The 22776-nt window shown below is 40.8% G+C and overlaps 1 protein-coding gene across 2 annotated transcripts in view; it reads right to left on the bottom strand.

Moving 5' to 3' along the window:
* AK5 (adenylate kinase 5) overlaps nt 1–22776 on the bottom strand; it is a 205153-nt gene that overhangs the window by 44127 nt on the left and 138250 nt on the right. For both annotated transcript variants that reach the window (XM_033115574.1, XM_033115573.1), the window contains exons 9-10: nt 21042–21084; nt 16434–16478 (exon numbers count right to left, since the gene is read on the bottom strand). In XM_033115574.1, coding sequence (XP_032971465.1) covers nt 16434–16478; nt 21042–21084 — 88 coding nt within the window. The remainder of the gene's footprint in view (nt 1–16433; nt 16479–21041; nt 21085–22776) is intronic.

Here is a 22776-nt window from a genome sequence, read left to right as displayed (position 1 = left end):
GGTTTCTTTGGATAAATACCCTGAAGTGGGATAACTGGGTCCTTCATTGTCTCTTGTTTTAAAGTCTACTTTGTCTGGTGTAAGTACTGCTACCCCATCTTTTATTTCTTTTCATTTGAATGAAATATCTTTTTCCTTCTCTCTACTTTCAGTCTGTGTGTGTCTTTTAAAGGGAGTCACTTGTAGGCAGCATATGTAAGGGTTTTGTTTTCTTATCCATTCAGCCTTCCTTTGTCTCTTGATTGGCACATTTAATTTACACTGAAAGTAATTGTTGATAGATATGTAGCTATTGCCATTTTATTATTCATAATTTTGATTTTTTTTTTCTGTCTTAAAGAAGTGCCTTTAACAATCCTTGTAATACTGGTTTGGTGGTGATGAACTCCTTTAGCTTTTTCTTATCTGGGAAGTTTTTTATCTGTCCTTTGATTTTAAATGAAAGCCTTGCTGGGTAGAGTAATTTTGGTTGTAGGTCCTTGCTTTTCATCACATTGAATATTATGTGCCAATCCCGGTGGCCTACAAAGTTTCTGCTGAGAAATCAGCTGACAGTCTTATGGGAACTGCCTTATAAGTTACTAGTTGCCTTTCTCTTGCTTTTAGGATTTTCTCTGTTTTTAACTTAACTTTGCTGTTATAATTATGTGTCTAAGTGTCGGCCTGTTTGGGTTCATCCTGTTTGGGACTCTCTGCACTTCCTGAACCTGTATGTCTATTTCCTTCGCCAGGATAGGAAAGTTTTCAGTCATTATTTCTTCAAATAGGTTCTCAAGCTCTTGCTTTCTCACTTCTCCTTTTGCTGCCCCTATGATGGGAATGTTGTTACCCTTGATGTTGTCCCAGAGGTCTCTTAAACTCTCCTTTCTTTTTTTTTCTGCTTCTTTGTTCTTTTTTGCTGTTCCAAGTGGGTATTTTCTGCTACCTTGTCTTCCAGATCACTGATTTGATCCTCTGCTTCATCTAGTTTGCTGTTGATTCCTTCTAGTGCATTCTTCATTTCAGTTATTGTATTCTTCACTTTGGACTGGCCCTCTTTTATGGTTTCTATGTCGTTTTTTTATGCTTACTATCTCTCTGTTGAAGTTCTCACTAAGTTCCTTGAGCATCCTTATCACCATTGTTTTGAACTCTGTCTCTAGTAGGTTATTTGCCTCCACTTTTTTTAGTTCTTTTTCTGGAATTTTCTCATTCTTTCATTTGGGATGCATGTCTTTGTTTCCTCATTTTGGCTGCCTCTCTGTGTTTGTTTCTATATATTAAGTAGATCTGCTATGTCTCCCAGTCTTGGCCAGGTGGTCTTATGTAGTAGGTGTCCTGTGGGTTCCAGTGGCACAGTCTCCCTGGTCACCTGAGTAGGGTGCTCCAGGAGTATCCCTTTGTTGGTTGTGCGTGCCCGCTTATTGAGTCTTGATTGCTATTGGCACATCAGTGGGTGGGGTCGACCTTCAGGACGACTGGCTGTGGGGTTTGTCCTCATCCACTTATGGGCTGCTGTGTGTGGGGGCTTACCCCATGGATGAAATTCACCCCAGTGGGCTCTGGTGCCTGTTGAAATTGCCCTTTGTGTGCCACTTTGGGGGCTAATTGGGCGGTGCTGTGCTGTGGTCTTGAAGCCAGCCTCCAAGTATGTTGGTTCTGAGGCCTCTTGGGAGGGTCTCTGCTGGAGGCTCAGGTCAGCCACTGCCTGTGACTGACAGGGGAGCTACTTAGTAGGAGCTATAAAGCAATCTGCAGTTGTTCGCTGCCTGTGCTAAACTTGGAGGGATGTGGGAGAAGCTATGCTGTGAACGAAGGACAGCAGCCATCGGTTCCAGGCCTGAGATAACTCCACAAAAAGTCAGAACACCCAGAGGCCTGCTGCCACCTGCTGGCTCCCTTAAGTTTCAGCTACCAATAAAGCCTTGAGCGGTATGCAAGTGGGTGAAGCAGGTTCTCAGGGAGTCACTAGATTGGGAAAAGTTGTGGTCACCAGGTTAATGTAGACTCTGGTTTGGTGCCAGTGCTGAGCCTGCAGGGACTCAGCAAAAGTCTCAGACCACTGAGGCCAGTTGCTGTTCCCCTGGGACCTGTAGACTGACAGTTTTCAAAGAAAGAGTGCAGAGGGGAAAGGCCTGGTTGCTCGTGGAGAAAGTGCCTCCAGTGGTGCACGAGTTGGGCGGGATGAGGACCCAGCTGAGTCAGCAGGGCAGAGCAAAGGAGCTCACCAGGCCAATCAGATTCAGATTTGGCCTGTGGGGGCGGGCTCAACACAGGAAAGATGGCGCCGGCTTGCCAGCTGCACAGAAGCAGGACACCTCACAGGGAAAATGCTGACTGTCCCCCAGTCTTCCCTCTGAAGCCACACACCTCAGTTTTTCCGTATGTTTCCGAGGTCCCTCGAGTCACTGTCCCTCCGCTGGAGCACAAGGTGAGTGCCTGCCGCGAGTGAGCGAGTGAATCTGTGTGAGGGCCGTTTAAGACGCCGTCTGGGTTTCCTGCCGCCTTCCATCCCACCCAGATGACTCCCCTCTGTTTTTCACAGCCAGATGTGGTGGGGGCTCCTCTTCCTGGCACCAGTAGTCTGGGTTGGGGAGCCTGGTGTGGAGGGCTGGGGTCCCTCACTCCTCCAGGTGTTACCTCTGTGGTTGAGCTATCCCTCCTGATTCTCAACCACCATACAGAGGTATGGGGCCCGTTCTGAGTCTCCACCCCTCCTACCAGTCTTGATGTGGCTTCTTTTTTATATTTTTTAGTTAGAGGATTTCTGTTCAGCTAGACTTCAGATGGTTCTCCAGGTTGATTGTTCTATATTTACTTGTAGTTTTAATGTGTTCACAAAAGGATGCAGACACAGCGTTTATTTACTCCACCATCTTGGATCTCTCCGCTTGCTGTCTATTTTTGTATTGTAAAAGGAAGTGAGGATATTTAAGACAGGTGAGGGCATTTTTGGTGGATGTTAGTTGGATTACCTCTGGGGTTTTGCATTGGGCCACACCACAGAAACTGGAAGTCTCCTATGCTGTGATGAGAATATAAAATTGGTACAATCTTTCTGATAGGCAATTTGGTAATGTAAGTCAAAGTCTTAAAAGTTTTCACATTAATGAATTTATCCTAAGGGGGAAAAATCACTGTTTTGGTTACATAGCTATTCATTACAGTATTTTTAATAAAAGCAAGAAATTGGGGGGGGGAATGATATAGAATATTAAGTTTTACATTGCAGTAGGGATAAACTGAATAAATTATAACATAGTAATACAAAGGAATAGTATGCAGTCATTAAAATTTATTGAAAGAAGATACAAATAAACACATACAGTATGATTCCATATAAAGTTAAAAAATATCTATGGCATTCCTTGCAGGGGGGCAGTGAAAAAGAGGTGGTACAAGGGGGTTGGCTATGTTCAATTTCTTGATCTGCATGTTAGCAAGATGGCTATAACCAATTAGTGAAAATTCATTAAGCTAAACACTTATGATTTGAGTGCTTTTCTGTTTTCCTGTTTCAGTTTTGTTACCAAAAAACTTTAAAAAATGATATAGAATATTAAGTTTTACAGTCTCAGAAAGGCATGATATTTTGTTAAGTACAAAAAGTAGGTTTCAGTTTCATGATCTCATTTTGATGAAAAAAATGTATATTTAAAAAAATATCTGCATAGAAAAAAACTAAGAGGAATACAAATAAAAATTTTGATAGTATTCATCCTCATGCTTTGAGATTTTGGGTGATTTATTGTTGATATCTGTTTTCTAGAATGAACATGTATTATTTTTGTAAAAAGAAAAGAAATCCTTGAATTAAAAAAAAAATTCTGGCCAATTTGATTTAGGACAGATTTTGGCTACATGTATTCAGAGAGACATAAGACAGTGGGGAATGATAAAAATAGAATGTATTAACTCATTCCACAAGTAAATATAGAGAATCCTGTATTTTAGTACTGAGGACATAAAGATGAGAAGACAAGTACCCTGCTCTCAAGAAGCTTACATCTATAAAATAACAGAGTAAGCTGGATGTTTTTAATCAGATAAAGATATGACTCCTAGGAAAGTTATATATGTCTTTAAATATTTGAATGGATACAGTGGTGGAAGGAAAGCTGATTTGCTCTGTGTTGCTCTGCAGGGCAGTACTAAACTAAATAGTAGAAGTTTTGCAGAGCAGGTTTTAACTGAGGCTTAGGGAGACCTAGCTAAAGACAGTAGCTGTTCAATAGAAAGAGACCCTCCAGCTAAAGGGGAGACCAACGAGATGCAGTCCATGCCCTCCAAAAGGGCTCAAGGCTAGGAAAGTCCCATTCAAGTTCAAAGACACCACAGTAGGGTATGAGAGAGAAGCTGTGGCATTACTGGGGCTTTGGTGGGTAGCCCAAGAGGCGTTGCTGGGCAGCTCCAGAAGAAACACTTCAAAAGTAGGGCTGCAGCCTCTGCCCACTTACCAGGCTACTGTCCTGGCTTTGAGAATGGACTGCAGACCTCTTGGAGGCCTAGCTTAATTCTACTTTCTACTGCTGCCGTGGATATTGGTGGTAGTTCCACAGAGGAGCATCTTCTGTCTATTGTTTTGGTAAGCTCAATCCTTTCAGGGATGATTAATAACCAAAACTTGTTTGTAAAAGTCAAACCTACTTTCCCTTCTGCCAAGAGGAGGCCCGCATTAGAATCTGCTATAGAAACACAATTTCTATTTTCCCTTTCATTCTAAAAACAATTAAACCTTGTGATTTTTAAATGGACACATGACTATTTGGAATACAGACTACATGTACCAGCCTCCTTTGCAGGTAAAAGTGTCCTTGTGACCAATGGGATAAAGGCAGCAATGGTGAATACAACATCCAGGAAGTAGCCTTAAAGGGAAGAATGATATTCTTCTCCCTCATTTCTTCTTTCCTGTTTAATAGACTTAGGACATAATGGCTGGAGCAGCAGCAGCTGTTTTAGGACTTGAGGTGACTCTGGAGAAGCCACATAGAAGAGTAATGAAATAGTTCCTTAATCTGAGTGTTAGGGACCACAGCATATCATACCAGTCCTATGGCTGCTTGCACCTAGAATTTTATGTGAAAGAGATATTTTTACTTGCTTAGCAGCCATTATTATTTTTAAAAACTTGGAGATGGAAAAAATCCACATTGATTCATTCTCCAAATAGGGCTAGTTATTATTAGTTATTCCATTATTCATAAATAATAAGTGCCCTGTTCCTTAAAGTTTGAAATAAAGGTTGGATGATTATTCATCAGTGAGGCTCAAAATTCATTTCCTAAATTTGTTGGGGAAATAAGCTAGACCTCTCTCTGAGCTCTGTGCTTCTTTTGCCGGAGTGGAGTGAGTAAAGTGGGAACAGTCTCTCATTTTACACCATCCAGTGATGTTGTGCAGCGTTGGAGGTAACACTTTAATTCAAGCTTCTTTCTTCTTTGGAGAGGACTTGAAAACAAGTGCTCTAATCAGTTATTTTTGTTTGGTCTGAGATACTTCAAAGGCAAACCTCTCTAAGTTTTGCAATCACTTCTATTTTCCCTGAGAGCATTAAAACACACATACACGCACAGCCTGTAAAACTAGAAGGGTAAATATGAGATGTATATGGGCAAAAAAGGGGAAGTTTTTCCCTCTTGGTGGTACCTTGCCTGGTCACCAGCCCTGGACTGGTCCTTGGTCAATATCATTTTTACCACATCATTCCACAGCATCCAGGGCTTCTGTGATCTGGCCCACCTCCTTCCTGTTCTTGGGCCATGAGGAGAATATTCATACTACTGAGACTGGTCCTCTACTTAAAATCTCCCTTCTGGAACTCTTCTTTCCCCAACCCTCTCCTGAACTTAGGGGACCCCATCCATTCTCTGAGGCCCCTTTGATTCTCAGCTTCTCCAGGAAGAGGCTCCTGACATTCAGCCATTGTGCTTTCTTTGTCCTCTCATCCCTGCTCACACTCACTGAATAGCTTCTTTGTCAGTTAATCCTACACTGTCCTGTATTGGTTCTAACGTTTTCATAAGCATCAATTCTTGCTTCATCAAATAGATCATAAGCTCTTTGAGGGGTGGGGACATTAAAATTTTTTAAACAAAATTCTGCCCCATACTTATTGCAGTAATGATGCGTAATACAGCCTTTGCTTGCTCTTCTATCTTTAATGAGAATTTAACAACACGTTAACCCCCGTCCATACTCCCTTCTTTGAAGGGTGGTAACACTCAAAATTAGTACCACCAATGCGATGATTTACTAGCCATTTGTTTGGTATTTTGCTTCCTGGCATCTATGTCAGCTACGTAATAGTAGATTGGAACTTGATTCTGATATAGAACCCATGTGCTACCCAACTCAGCAAAATTTATCAAATGCTACAATTGTTTTTGTTTTTGTGTTTTGGTGGGAAGGGGTCAGGAAAACCTTATGAAGTCTCCATATTAATCTTTCAGGACCGATCCAGAGGAAGCGTCTGTTAGTTATGGCTGGTTCTTAAAAACGACCAAGCCCTATGGTTTTACTTCATACCTCTGCTCTTATCATTATGACTCTGAAATAATTATTGGTAGAAGACAGATTAACAGATTTATTTCTGATAATGGGTCTTTATTTACCATAACTGAGCTTGGGGAACTTGAGTTCAGTATATTTATCTGAGCTCTCATCACCTTGCATTGCAATTAAGTCCATTCATTCATTCATTCATTCATTCACTCTACAGACCTATATTGAATGCCTACTAAGTGCTTCGCACTGCTTACCAATCTCTCTTTCTCAAGAACAGATGTTGGAATGAGGGGCAGTCTCAGATCTTGCCTCAACAGCTCTTCCCAGCCAAGCTGAGGACTTCCAAGAAAAACCAGACTCTGTTCTGCATGCTACTCTGCCTGTGTCTGCTTTTCATGAATTTACTATAAGACTTGCTGCAAGCAGGAAAATGTTGTTAATTCGACTACTTAGGTTTCTTCCACTTTAACCCGAGGTCATTGGGCTGGCGTGGATGGGAGAGTATGTGGCAGTAACTCGGTGGCCGAATCTCTGGTAGAAGGCATTCCTCGAAGCATAGGAGAGCCACGAGGAACATCTTTAGAGTAAGTGTCTCCGACAACATGAGAAAAACACATCAGCTGGGTCATAGGAACCTGGCTTCTTAAAGCAAAATAACTGTACTCATTTGCAAGAGGAAAGAATCTTTCATTGCCTTGACCACCTAATGGTTGGTTTACATATATTTCATTTACAGCTAAAATGAAATTCTTGGTGATGGAGCTTGGGGCAAAATGTGGGGGAAGTACTTCAGGAACGTTACATTCAGGAAGGCTAAAAACTGTCCCCTGAATCACTGGCTTGCTATTCTCTTTCATTCCTCAAGGCTAGATAATGGTCTCCTACAGGAAAACCTGTGTTGTGCTGTTGTAAACAAATGCAGGAATGTGTCACAGGAGGAAATGGCAGCTGATAGGTGAGTTTAAGCCAAAGGCCTAAGAGATACTTTATCACTTCAACTGGCCCTGATCCCAGCCAACTGACAGCTGCTCTAGCCGTCACTTAACAGCTAGAAACGCCACTTAACAACAGGTCAGCCCCTTAGGGACTGTTCAATTTTAACAAATGACACCACAAACAGACACAGGATTTTACACAACCTCCTCACCTCTGTTATGACTCTCCCATCTTATAGGTATCTTTTCCTTGTCTCCCTTTCCACAGGATCCTCTCTTATTGGTTGTGTCCTTTCACTTAGCATATACTAGTAATAATGATAGCTAATTCTTGTTGAATATTTACCAAGAGCACTGTGACATGTGTTCTTGGTCATCAACTCTATGACCTAGGTACTGTCATTACAGGCGAGAAAACTGAGGAACAATGGATTTGCCCAAGGTCACACAGCCAGAACACTGGAGAGCTGGGATTTGAACTAGAGTAGTTCATGCTCTTAACTAGACTCTCTTGATACAAAAGTGCTTGATTCTCTCATATTTAAAAAAGATTCCACTTTTGACCTTCCTTCTGCTTTAGAAACTGCCCTAAGTCTTTCCTTTCTCAGTCAAGTTTCTTGAAAGTGGTCTGTACACATCCTCACTTCCGTACCCAATCGCCCCTGAACTCATTGGCGTTACTCCTTTCTGTTCCACTGGAACTGTTCTCATTAGTCACTAATAACTCTTTGGTTGCCAAACCCAACAGACCAAACCCAACTTTCCCAGGTGGAAACTCTCTCCTTCCCTGCCTTCTACGACACTATTTGCTCCCGATATTCCACTTTGCTCTGTTCTCTCCTTCTCTGGCTCTGGCCCAGGTGTTTATTAGACTCCAGGTCTCAGCTTTCCTGCAGCCTCCCTCTGCCTAAGCTCACTGGATGATCTCTTGCACATACCTGGCTTCCCTGCCGTGGATACCCTGGGGATTTCCACATCTGGGTCTACAGCCAGAACTAGTATTTTGCGTACCAGATCTCAAAAACCTCTTGTTCAGTGGCCATCAACCTCATGGATGTTCCATGAACATCTCAACCTTAAAATGTTTAAAACTGAATTCTTTATCCATCTCTCAAAACCCATTTCTTCTCCACATTCCTAACTCCTTGAATGTGGCACCTCTGTCTACTCGGTTGTTTAAGCTAGCCACTTCTGAGTCTTGCTAACTCTTCACATTCTCCTGTATACACAAATGGATCCTTCTGTGTATTGATTCTACTTCTAAAATCTCTTGGATATACTTCTTCTTTTCCATTTCAACTGTTTCTTGTTCCTCCTGTGTATGACCGTCCACATGACCTCCTGCCTGGGCTCCCTCCCGCAGCCTAAGCTGCCTCTCACTGCTACGAGAGTGGTCTTTCCGAAATTCAAGTCTGATGACATGTGACGGAGTAAAAAGCCTTGAAATGTCCCCATCGACACAGGATGAAGTTCATACATCTTAGCCCGGTGTTGTCAGCCTTTCGTGTCCTGGACTTTGCCTCTGTCTCCAGCTCTGCCTCTCACTGCTTCCCACCGTCTCATCTCTGACGCTTGCTCTTGAACCCTTGTTCCCTCTCCTTGCCATGGGAAGAAATTTAGCTTTCTTCCCACTTGGCTAATTTCTTTTCTTTCTCCAGAATCAGCTCTGACTTCCCCACTCTACCCCTATACCCCTTCTTTAGTCTTTCACCTAGGCCTCTGCCATTGTAAGTACCAAGCTGTGCTGTTTGTTCGCTTTCTCCCTATAACATGAGCTCTTTGAGATTACAGAGTGCTGCCTTTCATCTTTGTATGCTCAGACATACAACTTGGCTGATATATAGTAGAAAATCAATTAATGTATCAAATGAATTAATGAAACTCACCCAAAGGAATATATATTTAATGGAAGAATTTAATATAGGGGTGAGATCATCTATTTATCATTAGGGACGTTTAAGCAGCACCCTTAAAGTCTTTATATCCCTTGGCCTAGGCTATTTTTTCCTCTATCTCCATACTAAGCCATTGTTTGAGGTCCATCCAACCCACAAAGAACATCTCAGAAGCACCAAGCTCCCTCAGCTGCATCCAGCATCACGTTTGCAAACACTTGCTCATTGTTGCCTGTGGCCCTCTGAAATAGTTTTGGTAATGCTCATAAAAGACGTTCCCATGCTATGTCTTCTTAATAAAAGATGCAGTGTAAATATGCTGAAATCAGTGCGTGTTAGGAAGGGGTTCAGTAATGGTTCAGATATTTTTATGCATTCAAATCATTTCCTGTTTTGAAATTAATACAGAATTTCACATAATTGGGAGAAACATGGCTGGGGCACTCAGAGGTCTGTCTCATTGATATTCATTTGATGTCTTATTATTTTGTCTTTGTTTTCAGACATCAACAGCTGTATAAACCGGAACAAAGTAAAACAGAAAATTGAGGCACTTATTCAAATAAGTATGACAAATCCTTCCCTCCCCCTCTTGTACTCCCACAACCTCACCTACATTTTGGCTCCTTACTACGTATCTACACACACTTTTAGAGCATAGGCTTGGAGATCTGAGAAACTTTGAGTCTCTTATTAACTGAGTAACCTTGGGAAAGTTACTTAACTTCTCTGAGGCTCCATTTCTTCATCTGTAAAATGGAGAAGAATAGGAGTACTGATGATTGGTGTGAGGGTTAAATCAGATAATGTATATAAAGACAGCACAATATCTGGAACATAGTCACCAGTATACATTCGTTTTAATATTGTTATGAGGTAATTCAAGTCAATATTTTGGAGGTAGAGGATGAAAACTTGGACTTATTTAATTGCCTTTGCAGTTCACTTCCTTCCTTAGGGCTATGGCTCTGTTATTCACGCTTCCAATTAAAAGAGCAGTTAGCAATGTCAACACATTGACTGTTCAAACTTGGGATGGACAGAGAACGAATATTATTTTGCCATTTCAAAAGAAATTCAGAGAGCCTAAGGGATTGGAGCCACAGAGCCTAGCTACAAACACGAGATTTTGGGTGTTCTCTCATCTTCAGTGCTGTGTACTTCTAGAGTCCGTAGCATCCGCCAGTGTCCACTGATCATTCTTAGTGGGTCTGAGAACAAGCAAAAGAGGCTTTCAGTGAGTCAGGCCTGGAGATGTGGCCCTTGCTGAGTGAACAGGCTGAACGTCTAAAACTTCACTAGGAGATTCTGTTGGTAAGTTAATGGTGCTTCCAAAAAGATCTCAACAAATGGGGAGGGAGACAATGAGTGTGAGAGTATGAGGTCTCCATTCACTTCACCTGCAAAATTCAATGACTGTGTTCCTTTCTTTTTAGCAGTAATTTGCCCTTAACTCAGTATCATTGCTGTCTTTGAGGAAATAATTTAAAAAACATGGAAAAGAAAACCCATTTCTGCCATGTGATACAGGGTTCTAAGGACTGTTTAGTGTCTTTTGAATCTCAAAGCTCTTTATGCATAATGAGCCATTGATAAAGGTTTATTAATTTGGTCTGATTAAATTAAGAAAGTGTTTTGTTCCAGTTCAACATAACTTAGAACCTTTTCGTAATGAGGTTTAGGGTCGTTGCCAGCATGAAATGCCTGCATTTATTCAACATTAGAAAGAGAGACACCCCACGGTTTGTAAATGCATTTGATGCTCTCTTGGAAAGTGGCCCAATATCTGTCTTCCTTTACTTTCCCATCCTGAATAGTCTGGACTTCGAAAATATGGGTGTAGGCTTAGAAGAATGTCAATGGGGCACTTCCTTAACTGTATCCCTTCAGGGGAAAAGAGCTGTGACAATTACGGGTCTGTATCTAGAGCATCTAGAGATGTCTCATAGTGAAGGCAGGCCATAGGCTTTGGAGTCAGATGCAAACTTATTTCTCTATATGAACCCAGCCTAGCTCATGAGCTGCCTGTCTTCACTTTGTAGTGGAAACTCAACCGAGTCTAGCCTAGGGTTTCTTAGTCCAATCCATTGATTTCTGATAACCTTGGTAGTCCACTTCAGCTACAAAATTCATATGTTAAATCCTAAAGCCCAATGTGATGGTATTGGGAGGTGGACCCTTTGGGAGGTGGCTAGGCCATGAGGGTGGGACTTTCATGGATGGGATAGTGTCCTTACAAAAGAGGCCCCAGAGAGCTCCCTTGCCCTTCCCACCATGTGAGGACACAGCAAAACATGGCTGTCTATGAAACAGGAAGTGGGCCCTCACTAGTCACTGAATCTGTCAGTACTTTGATCTTAGACTTCCCAGCTTCCAGAACTGTAAGAAATAAATTTCTACAGTTTATAAGGCACTCAGTCTATGATATTTTGTTATAACAGCCCAAGCAGATTTAGACAAGTTCAAAGTTCAGTCTCCATGTCAAGGCTCTTCTCCCACCTCAAGGGTTTTCTTTACCCTTTCTCCAGTCCTGGTTTTTCCCAGTGCTGTGGATCCCTTGAGGTGTACCCTTTCCACCTTCCTTCCAGACTCTGCTTTGGAGTCTCCTGCTTGTCCTCCTGATGTATCCTCTTTGTTCAGTTCTATCAAGCACCCAGACTTTCCTTTCAGGCAACCATCGGGTACATAGAAACATTCAGAACTTTTCCAGACCCATAGGAGCCTTGAGAAACAGGGGCTTTTTGTAGATGCACCCCTTTTCCCCAGATCCCTTCCTCACATTTGTGAGGTTATTTGCTTTTGAAAGGACAAGTGAAACCAAGGCACAAGGGACTTTTGCCTCCAAGACCTCGGATGTTGGTCCTCAAAGTGAGGTCCACAGACTCTGGGGGCGGGGGGCCCTATTTTGATTACAACACTATTTGATTACAACTATGTGCTTTTTACTGATGGTGCAGAGGCAATGGTTGTAAAACAGCAGTGCAAATCAAGGCAGCAGCATCCAAGTCTGCTAGTCATGTATTCTTGACTACCGTGAACTCACAGTAACAAAAAAAAAAAAAAAGAAAGAAAGAAGTAAAACGCCACTGTTACTTAAGAATGCCTTTGATGAGCAGTAAAAAAGGTTGATGTAATTTCAACTCTCATGCACACTTCATTGTAATACTTTGTGTGACAAAATGAGCAGCACACACAGAAGGCACTGCAGCACATGCAGGTATAATGGTTTTCTTGAGGAAAAGCACAGTGTTGATTGTTGAGTTGTTTAACTAGTTGCTTTTTTAGATGAACATCATTTTCACTCTCTGAAAGACTGATTAACAGATAAAATATTGTTTTTCAGACTTCAGTGTCTGGCAGACATTTTCTTAAAAAGAAATAAAGTAAGCCATCCTTTCAAGGAAAACAACTGGCAGCATTTGTTGCTAATAATAAAACCCAAGCTTTTAAACCCCGATCCATCCCTTACTAGTGAATTATTTAACTCTCTAAAGTCTTACTTAAAAAGTCAGGATGGTGATACTACTCCGTAGGATAGATACAAGCATTAAATAAGATAATATTATAAAACATTTTATATAGTGCCTGGTGTCTGTTAAATATTTAATAGACATTGGCTTCTATTATAGCTACATCAAGTTAAAGCAATCTGATTTGTTATTCATTTTTAATTTAACCAAATATGTGAGTCAATTTCACCAAAAATATTCAACCTGAGCCGCAAGGAGATACTCTCTAAAAATTAGGCTTATTCATAGTTCCTTAATAATAGGGTAACAATGAAATGACAATAGAGCTATAATGAAATAATGACAGGCACTGAAATATTAAGCTTTGAGCAAAAATTCTCATTTCTCAAATTTTCCTCCAGGAAATAAATAGGACAAGTTGTGCAGTGGTTAAATGCACAGAATACAAAAATATTGTACAAGTACCTCCCAAAGCTTACTATTTAAAAGCAGTTTATTAGCACCAGTGCCAAGATACACAAGGTCATATGTGTCCCGGACACAATGAAAGTTACAGCCATTGAATGACGTCTTGATCATTAGGCCATTAGTATCACGCCTCACCTATAAAGTTAGATGATTTTTCAAATTGAAGCACTTCTACCAAGGTTTTGGATAGGAATCAATGGGAATTCAGGTTGTGTTACATTTTTGGGCACAGGCACGCTATGAAAAGCAGAGAAAGGAAAAAGAAGCCAAATAGATTGGATTGGAGCAAGATAATGATCGAGAGACTAAAAAAGAAAAAAGGAAAAAGGAGAGAAATGTACCAGAAAAGGTTGTGAGAAACTGTGGGATCCTGTTAATGGGATATAATGAGGCACTTTAAAGGGTATTTTTACATTTTTCCAAATATTTTTCCATTTTCAGTATTGACTGAGACTCAGTTTTATATATTAGCACAGTTCTTATATCTTGTGTGTGAACAACCAAAGTCCTTAGGACGCTTTTCAGTCCTTTTGATCACCAGGTCCTATTCTGTGAGATCTCTTACAGTATGTCCTTTGGAAGGTACTTCTACATAAACAGCTATTGCGCTGCTTCTTCATGAACCAAGAGGTAATAGTCACACAACATTCAAAGGGCCAACTAGGTCCGTCCTTGCCACCCTTTCTTTGCCTTTGGTCCACTTTCCCTGAAGATTTTTTTCTACTCAGATGACAGTGCTATTATCTACCACCACTTATAACTATTTTGCAACGGAGCAAGAAAATACCATCAATGTAGGTGGGGGAGCGCGGGTAGGGGGAAGTTGGCATCGCTTGTGCTCAGTGAGAGGGTGGCAGCTACATGGAGTAAGGAGCATCTGATTAGGCTCATAATTAGCCTGCAAACCATCCTGCCAGAAACAGCTACAGCAGCAACCTGCCTGTCAATTCCATTCCAGGAATTCCAATCACTAGTTTGGTTGTTATGGAAACTGACCACACGGCTTCCTAAAGAATACATTATTCCAACGCATATTTGTTTGTCTAGTCTTTACGGGTATCTAAATGAGGGATGCAGGCACAAGGGATGAAGGAGCATGGAGGAGGGAGGCTGATTAGACAAGACTTCACAGCAAGTTCTAACTTAAACCTGACCCTGGGGCATGATTAACTCTGGGAGAAGACATTTCAAGTGAAAAGGTTGGCAAATGCCAGAAAAGTTCAAGGGATAATAACGATGTAGGTGGAGCTGGAGGCAAAGAGTTGGGGTGTCGTGGGAGATGGAAAAGACAGTAGGAGAGAGCAGTGAAGGCCAGTCTAAGGAGTCTGGCCCTTTTTGTGGACAAAGGGGAACTGATGGTTACTGTGAAATAGAAAGAGTGCTTTAGGGATATTAATGTTATCTTATGACTAACAGTGAGGATGTTAGTCTCTGCTAATACAACAGCTCCACTGTGGTTCTGGTAGGTGCCGAGACAATAACTTAATAAGTGAAAAATCCAGTCGTCTTCTTATATAGACAAAAACCACACTTGTTTCATTGAAATCCACTGACTCTGTTCATTAAAACTACTCAAAACTGCTATGGGTGTGTCTATAGCATCCTGAGTATTTTTATAAGCTCAAATTGACCTGCGATACTACTGCCCCAAAATACCACTCTACCATCTGTCAAGGAAGTGTTTAGAACTAAGGCCTTCATGTTCAAGCGGAATCCAGTAAATAGCCTAGAAGAACAACAATTACTTTCCCTCCTATCAGTGATTTTGTATCTTCTACGGCCCAAACAGTAAGCTGAAATCTTTTTTCACCAGAAGAGTAACTGACCAATACGTTGAAATACAGGAGAGTTTGGTTGGCTATAAGAAAAACTTTTTGTTTAGAGCAGCAGTTTTCAGAGTGTGGTCTGTGGAGACCCCTTGGGGGTCTCAACCTTTGCTGATGCCAAAGATTTTATATTGTGCTGTTTGACCTTCTGAAGGGCACAGGACTTAGGAACAGGTGAGCTGAAAGCCTTAGTTATACCTAAACAGAAGGAAGCGACATTTGAAAATACATATCGAAATTCAACTGTGAGTGCTAAACAATGAGGAAATCTGAAACAGTGTTACTGCTAGAGTCAGTGACAACCACAAAATGCTATATTATTTGTAGAAGTATTTTTGGACCACATTGTTCAAAATGCAGCTATCTGTGTGACAATAAAGGCTCATTCTTTGGATTCCAGAACACCAAGTTTAAAGGGTCGCCCCTCTTCCTAATTTGGCTCCTAAGATAAAAGCTAAACAGAAAGTATAATTTATTGTGTCTTGGCCTTGATGCCAAGAAAGCTGATTAAAGTTGATGTGGAAAGGGGAATTTTCTGTGAAATTAGGATGAGTTTCTCTTTAGTAAGGAGGAGAAATAGTGTACTTTTACTTTCTGAAAAGAATGTGAAATTGTGAAACAAGTGTGGCAAGAGTCCATCCAGTTCCCCAGGTTATGGTCACCTAGAGGCAAGCAGGTCAGAAACAGAACTCACGTTGGCCTCAAGGATTGTCACTGCTTTAAGACATGTTCTCCTTGGCTGGAATTCTTCCTTCTCCCACCTCCCATCAATCCCTCGGTCACCCCATCTCTTCCTTTAGTTCCATGCTAAATGTCACTTACACAGGGAAACCTTCCTTGGTCAGTCTATATAATTACCCATTTCTACCTCAAATCCTCCAACAGGTTCTCTGTTTCAGCTCTTTGTATGCCTCCTAATTTTGCGACAATAATTTGATTAGTTCTTATTTTCGTCTAAGGTAGAAGCTCTGTGATCCCTGCTCATTGCTCAGCGTGGGCCCAACACTCATTAAGTGTCTGGTGGATGATTGAATGTGGGAGACAGTTGGGGTATCAACCCACACGACTGAGTGGTAAAGCGGGGAGAGACCACTTAGAGTCCTGCTTTGTCTATGCTGAAAAGATACAAAACCTAAAGTAACATAAAACTGTGTAAATAAAGCAGCAATCTGAAAGCCTGTGTGTGTGTGTGTGTGTGTGTGTGTGTGTGTGTGTGTGAGTGTGTGAGTGTGTGTATCTTAACCAAGAAAGTGGCAAGACTTCAAAACAGGGTGAGAAATGAATAGCGTTTTCTTTTCTACCAAGTTGTTATTATTAGCAATCGCATTAGAAAATTTGAGGTTTGTTACTCACCAATTATGAAAATAATTTTACACTTCCTCAAATCTTCCATGACACCTTTAAAGTAAGAATAATTTATTAGCAAGAAATACTGTGTTTCACTCATGTTATGTAAAACCCAAAATCTTGTAGTTTTTTTGATAATAAAATTGAAGTTGAATAAATATGTTAATAGGCTATAATTAAAGGGCACCAATGACCATTTCAGCCTTTTCCCAGAGCCAGGTAACATATTTTCATTTTAACATACAATATCTCTTTTAGGTAGTAAAACTGGTAAGGCATTAAATAGCATGAGTCACAAAGAAAGATAATTTAAAAAAAATATTTAGAGAAGTTTCTAAGTGTCTCAGTTTTGAGTTATTTCACATTTGTAAACATTCGCTAATCTCTCTTTTAATAAAGAGGGGTTAAGACATCACTACGGAGTCTGGAAGACAATATTTTAAAAATAGTTGCTATTTACAGAAAACAATGCTATTTTCCACATTTAAGGTAGTGATATAAAATGTCTTTTTAAAATAAATGTATATAAATAATAACAGTGAGTCAATTTACAGAAAAATATGAAGTAAATAATATATAGTGTAATGAGTAGCACAGAGATGATGCGAAAATCGAGAAGGTGGCAAGTGAGGACTAAATTTTGGGAACCACTGCTTTAAGGCAAAGAAATGATTAGAAATTTTGGTGAAGTGTGAAGTCCTCTAGAGCAGGGGCGTCCAAACTTTTTTCAACGTTTTTCACCAAGGGCCATACGTGGTAAAATACACAAACAGCCGGGCCACTCACTCGAGGTGGAGTACGTATTGCCTCACCTGGTTTATTTAAGTCAACTAAATATATTTTTGGAATTTGCTGCGGGCCAATTAACAGTGGATCATGGGCCGCAGTTGGCCCGCGGGCCGCAGTTTGGACACCCCTGCTCTAGAATTTGTGGAGCTCTAAAAGGTTTTCAGCTGTCACGGGGTGTAGTAGGTAGCCATGGGGGATGGGTAGACAAGAACTCTGTTTTGGTCCTGTTGTCAACTGACTTGACCTAGGCAAGTGACTTACTTTGGACCTCAGTTTCTCCATCTGCAAAATAAAGGTGTTGGACCCAGTGATCTCTAATGTCGCTTTTGGTTCAAATACTTGTGATTCTGTGGTTCCTATAAGTCAATAGGCCACACAAGGAAGTAGCCCTCATTGTCCCTTGGCCACAATTATGATGTTATTATTGTAGGTTTAAGACATCTTCCTAAGGTAATCCAAAATTCTAAGAGATCTTGGGTGACAGTGACGTCACCCAAAGAGATAACTACAGTGAAAAACTTGAATTGGGAATGGCTCCATGAGCTCAGGGTCTCTGGACTTGGAAAATGCCAGTGGTTGCTGCTTGAGTCTGGAAGCCGGGGGGTCTTCAAACTGAAAAATCAGTTTAGAGTGAGGACCGGAGGACAGAGGAAATAGCAGTCCTACCTAAGACTGCTTCACCAAGCAGCACAGACAAGTAATTCACCATTGCTTTAAGCCCACAGGACTTGATGTATGAAGATTAGACTTTACACATGCTCAAGAGTTGAACCCACCCTCACAAGGGAGTTAGTCAGGCTTCCGCCCTGGAGGCAGAGTGTTTGGGCAGGCCAGGGGCACAGATGTAGGCTAGTTCAGGATGCTCTGAAGTTCAATGAGAACCGGTAGAAGCCACTTAGGGAGAGGTACTGCTCCAACCCAGAGGCCGTTGGGGCAAATGAGGATGGTGGAAGCTAAGAGGTAGGCCCTAGGAGACTCATACTCACCATGCTCAGGTCCATCCTCTAAGCAGTGTATCTAACAGCCACGGGGGTGGCGGTGGGGGTGGGAGGCTGAGTCCACAAACAAGAACTTTCAGAAAGGTTTCTTTGATGTGCTTAGGCAAAGGCCAGGCAAAGATTCTAAACCAGTGAGGTGGGAGGGTGTGGAGTGTCTGGACTATGGTAACAAGAGTTAACTTCAAAGTCAAGTTTTTGGAGCACCATGCTGAACAAACAAACAACATCTGAGGCTGAATGCTTCCCTCAGCTGGACAGACGTGACTGCAGACAGAGTAACTGAAGATAATTTTTAGTACTTTACTAACCCCTATGCTAAGGGAGATACTTTTCAAACTGCAAGACACATCGAATAGACTAATACATTACAATGTAGGATACTGTGATTTTTTTTTTACTTCATGAAAACTGTGCATGCAGTTTTAAAGTAAAGACACTAGTGTTCACAAAGGTATTAGGTGTTTTTTGTTGGAAGCCTGGACTCTTGGGGTATGACTTCCAGATCCTGGGCTGGGAAGATTCCCAGGGCAGTCTTCTCAGTGGGGAGAGCCCTGGAAGGCGGAGCAGGACTGGATAGAGTCAGCCCTGAGTTCCTAGTCTAGGTGGAGCTCTGGGCTTTTTTCTGGTTCAGGAAGTAGCTGCTTTTGCTCATCCTATGGGTGTGAATGGACTAAAATGACAAGTGGAATGTGATTACCCGGACAGAAAGAAGAATGTTTTCATTTCCCATCTTGGTGACAAAATTGCAATTTTTATACTTAAAATGGACTTATAGGACTCTGACTTAGATACTTCATATCGTATGTGGATGATCAGTACTTTCAAAAGTTAGATCATTCTTCTGACAGTTATAAAACCCTCTTTTTAGTGGAATTGGAGTGGTTCATTTATATATACAATGCTACCTTTTTACAGAACTCCACTATTAGTTGAATGAAAGGCCCAACTCACAAGGTGGTGGTGGTGGTGGTGGTGGTGGGGGGGGGAGAGAGAGAGAGAGAGAGAGAGAGAGAGAGAGAGAGAGAGAGAGAGAGAGAGAGAGATGAAGAATTAGGTTGGGAATAGAAAGGGAAGGAGACAGGGGAGAAAGTGTTGGAAGCAGAGGTAAGAAGTGAATTTTGGGTCTTTGGAACCATTTGGTTTTCACACTGAAAGATGATTCTTTTTTTTTTTTTTTTTGGTTTTTTTAATCAAAGACATGCTACAGTTTCTTTACAGAGTAGCCCATGGTGATCGGAAAAATCCTATGTTACCTGGAGCTTTCTATTGAAGGCAAATATATTGTGCCCTTAACACATGGGACCAGATGGTCCTCTCACATTCTCTAGACTTCCAGGTTACTTTTATGAAGCTGAGCAACTTTTAATCTATTTGAAATCTAGGAAAGTGGCTGTGGTTACTATTATTATGATGATTTGGTATAGTTGTATTCTAGTCCAGTTTTAAAAAATAGTTATTCTTTTAAAATTAATGATGGTACATTCATGCAATGTAGCCATTACAAATTCGGGTTATAGAGAGGTTTTTTTTTGTTTGTTTTGTTTTTTAGGGAGGGCGCAGTTCACAGTGGCCCATGTGGGGATTGAACCAGCAATCTTGGTGTTATTAGCATCACGCTCTAACCAACTGAGCTAACCGGTCACTCCCTATAGAGAGTTTTTAACGATATAGGAACATACTTATGATATGCAGAAAACATTGGAGATAATATTTGTATATGCACATGTATTCTCAACAATGTAAAATAGGTATATATGACACCTATATAAACAACATAATGGAATAAAATATACTAGAATATTGTCATAAGGTTTTACATGACTCTTATTTTCTACTTCAAAAAAAATTTCCACTATGAATATGTGTTAATTTTATAACCAGGAAAAAAGGAAACTTTATTAGGCCATCAATCCATCCCTGTCCAGTGGGGACTGAGCTGATTATTTGCACTTGGCTTATGTTTACGTGCCTGTCCCCATGAATCACCATGATGTCATCTGGTGACTGAGGTTTCACATATTGCTATTGCCATTACCATCAAGTGGCAACTTATCTACCACCTCATGCTCATGGGTCAGTGCGGATTCAAGCTGGGGTTATTTAGAAAGCCGAATCACTTACTTGTATGTGTTCATAGTCAATGTAAACATAGTTCCATGGCCCATAATTATAATAACATTTATTACGGAGGGGAAATGTTAGAAGGTATTTTACCTAGGGCAATCATGAACCTTATCTTTCTCGGACAACTTCAGATCCACATAATTTTATCTATTTTCAGTTCCATGTGTAGCTAATTATGGTTGGATTTTTAAATTTTTGCAAGACTTTTAACATGACAAAAATGACAAAGCAGTATAATTTGGGTGTTTCTTAGATTGCGTGCCAATGGTACACCACAGAATAGTAATCCAGGAAAATGACTGTCCAATAAATTTGAAGAATCTTTTATTAAGTTAGCGGGCTCTCCGTAAATGCAGGGCTTGTGGGAGCCTTGCTGTGTTATCATACATGTGACTCTTCCAAAGGCAATTGAGTGCTAAGTGTTTGTCAAACATATTTTACCAGAGCATCCTGTTTTCACTGAGTATCTCAGGGGTCATGTTCTCTTGGCAGTGAGGAAATGCATCTCTTAGGCAACCTGAGGTTCTTTACATGGACCAAGAAGGGAGAAATCCAAAGAGTTCCCATCTTGACCGTGTTTCCTGGCTAAGGGAAAAGTACATGCTATTGGTAGTTTATTATCTTTTTATTGGTGTTTAATAAAAAAGACATGCTCAAAGCCACTAAAAGGACAACACTAGTCTGCTCAGTAAAGGAAACTCACCTCCCATGGCGTCCTCTCCAAATATATTTAACTGGTCATCACCCTGTTTATAAAAAAATCAAAATATTAGATGATAATACTAAAGGTATTGTGTTAAACTTCTGGCCAACACTAACATACTTAAGCTTCCAAATAACTCTGCAAAGGAGGTGCTGTCATGATCACCTTTTACAGATGAAGAAATTGAGTGTTAGAGAAGTTAAGTTGTACAAGACCACATAGCAGTGTGGGACAAGGCCAGATTCGAACCTGGGCTGTCTGAGCCCAGAGTTCATGCTCTTCTTATCCGGTAAGATATCCTGCCTCATTTTCTTGCTGCACTATCTATCCGTGGTCAGAAAAACTGATTTCAAGAGGACGAAACCCTTTAGTACCCGAAGCTCACTGATAGGTATAGTCACAGCTATTTTACAAACAACTCTGTAATTTAAAGCTGGACTTGGCAGACTGTCTGTAAAGGGCCAGACACTGAACATTTTCAGCATTGTGAGCCATCTGGTCTCTGTGCATATTAACCACTGGCCATCGTTTGCCAATCCCTGAAAACTAAAGCACGAAATAAGGGAAGTTGGAATCACCAGCTTTGATTGATGCCTGCCTTTTAAGCTTTCATTTTGTTTTCAAAGCAAACATCTTCTCTATTTTCCTTATAGAAAAACCAATCCATGGTGATTGGAAGAAATCCAGAAAATCATTTATAAAAAGGCATTGGGTGAGAATTTTCAATCCCACTTAGTCTCCATCCACCCCATTTTCCCACTTCCTCATCCCTTATAGGTAACCACTCATAGAAGTTTTTTTATTTTTTTTTTTGGTATCTTTCCAAATACACAAAAGCTGACTTTCAGATATCCATGGATACACTTCAATATAAGTATATAATCTTATTACCTCCATTTTGTATGCAGAAAGAAGCAGACTTATACATGCATATGTGTTTATAATTACCTACTGATCTATACTGTTCTTCCCCTTTATATTTTCACTTGTCAGTATTTCCTGGAGGACTTTCCATATCAGCACAGAATGTTCTTGGTTCTACAGTATTCTATTGTATCGAAGGTACCGTAGTTGCTGCTGTTGTTTTTAAATAGTTCATTAAGTTGTTTCCAATCTTGGACCATTTTTGAAAAAGTAGCATAATGAATAAATGTATATAAATGTCATTTCATTCACATATACCCGGAGGATAAATTCCCAGAGAGAAGACTGTGTGGTCAAAGAGTAAATGTATTTATAATTGATAGATTTTGCTAAATTGCTCTCCACAGAGGTTGTGTCTGTCAGGGACAGTCTCTGGCTCACGCTTTACTCCAGCCTCTGGCCTCAATTCGCTTTGATGCAGGACTCAGTTAAATGAGATTGCCTGCTTGCATTAAGCTCCCTTGAGGTGATCTGCCTTGAAAGCGCTTTGTTGGAAAACAGAGCCTTGCCATCCTTTCTTAGAAATTATGCCTTCAGGTCAACTTTACTGCTTGTCTTCTCGCATTTGCCTTTGTGTCCAGAGTTATTCCAGGTGAGAGGAGAGGACTGAGTGGAGTGGTCATTCAGGGACACTCTACATTAACTAACTCTTGTCCATGAATAGAAAAGTCTTCTGTTATTCGTTAGTGAGCCTCCCCAACCCTTGCCCTTGTTGAAATTATTGCATTTTGCAGCTGGGAGTATAGGGATCATCTAATCCGATGCTTTGTCCCCCTCTTCTATTTTACAGCTGAGGGAAAGATGGTTAGAG

This window comes from Rhinolophus ferrumequinum, chromosome 9 (genome assembly GCF_004115265.2).
Source record: "Rhinolophus ferrumequinum isolate MPI-CBG mRhiFer1 chromosome 9, mRhiFer1_v1.p, whole genome shotgun sequence".
NCBI classification, from domain to species: domain Eukaryota; kingdom Metazoa; phylum Chordata; class Mammalia; order Chiroptera; family Rhinolophidae; genus Rhinolophus; species Rhinolophus ferrumequinum.
The sequence above is the reverse complement of the archived record's forward strand: the minus strand, read 5'-3'. Positions and strand labels throughout refer to the sequence as shown.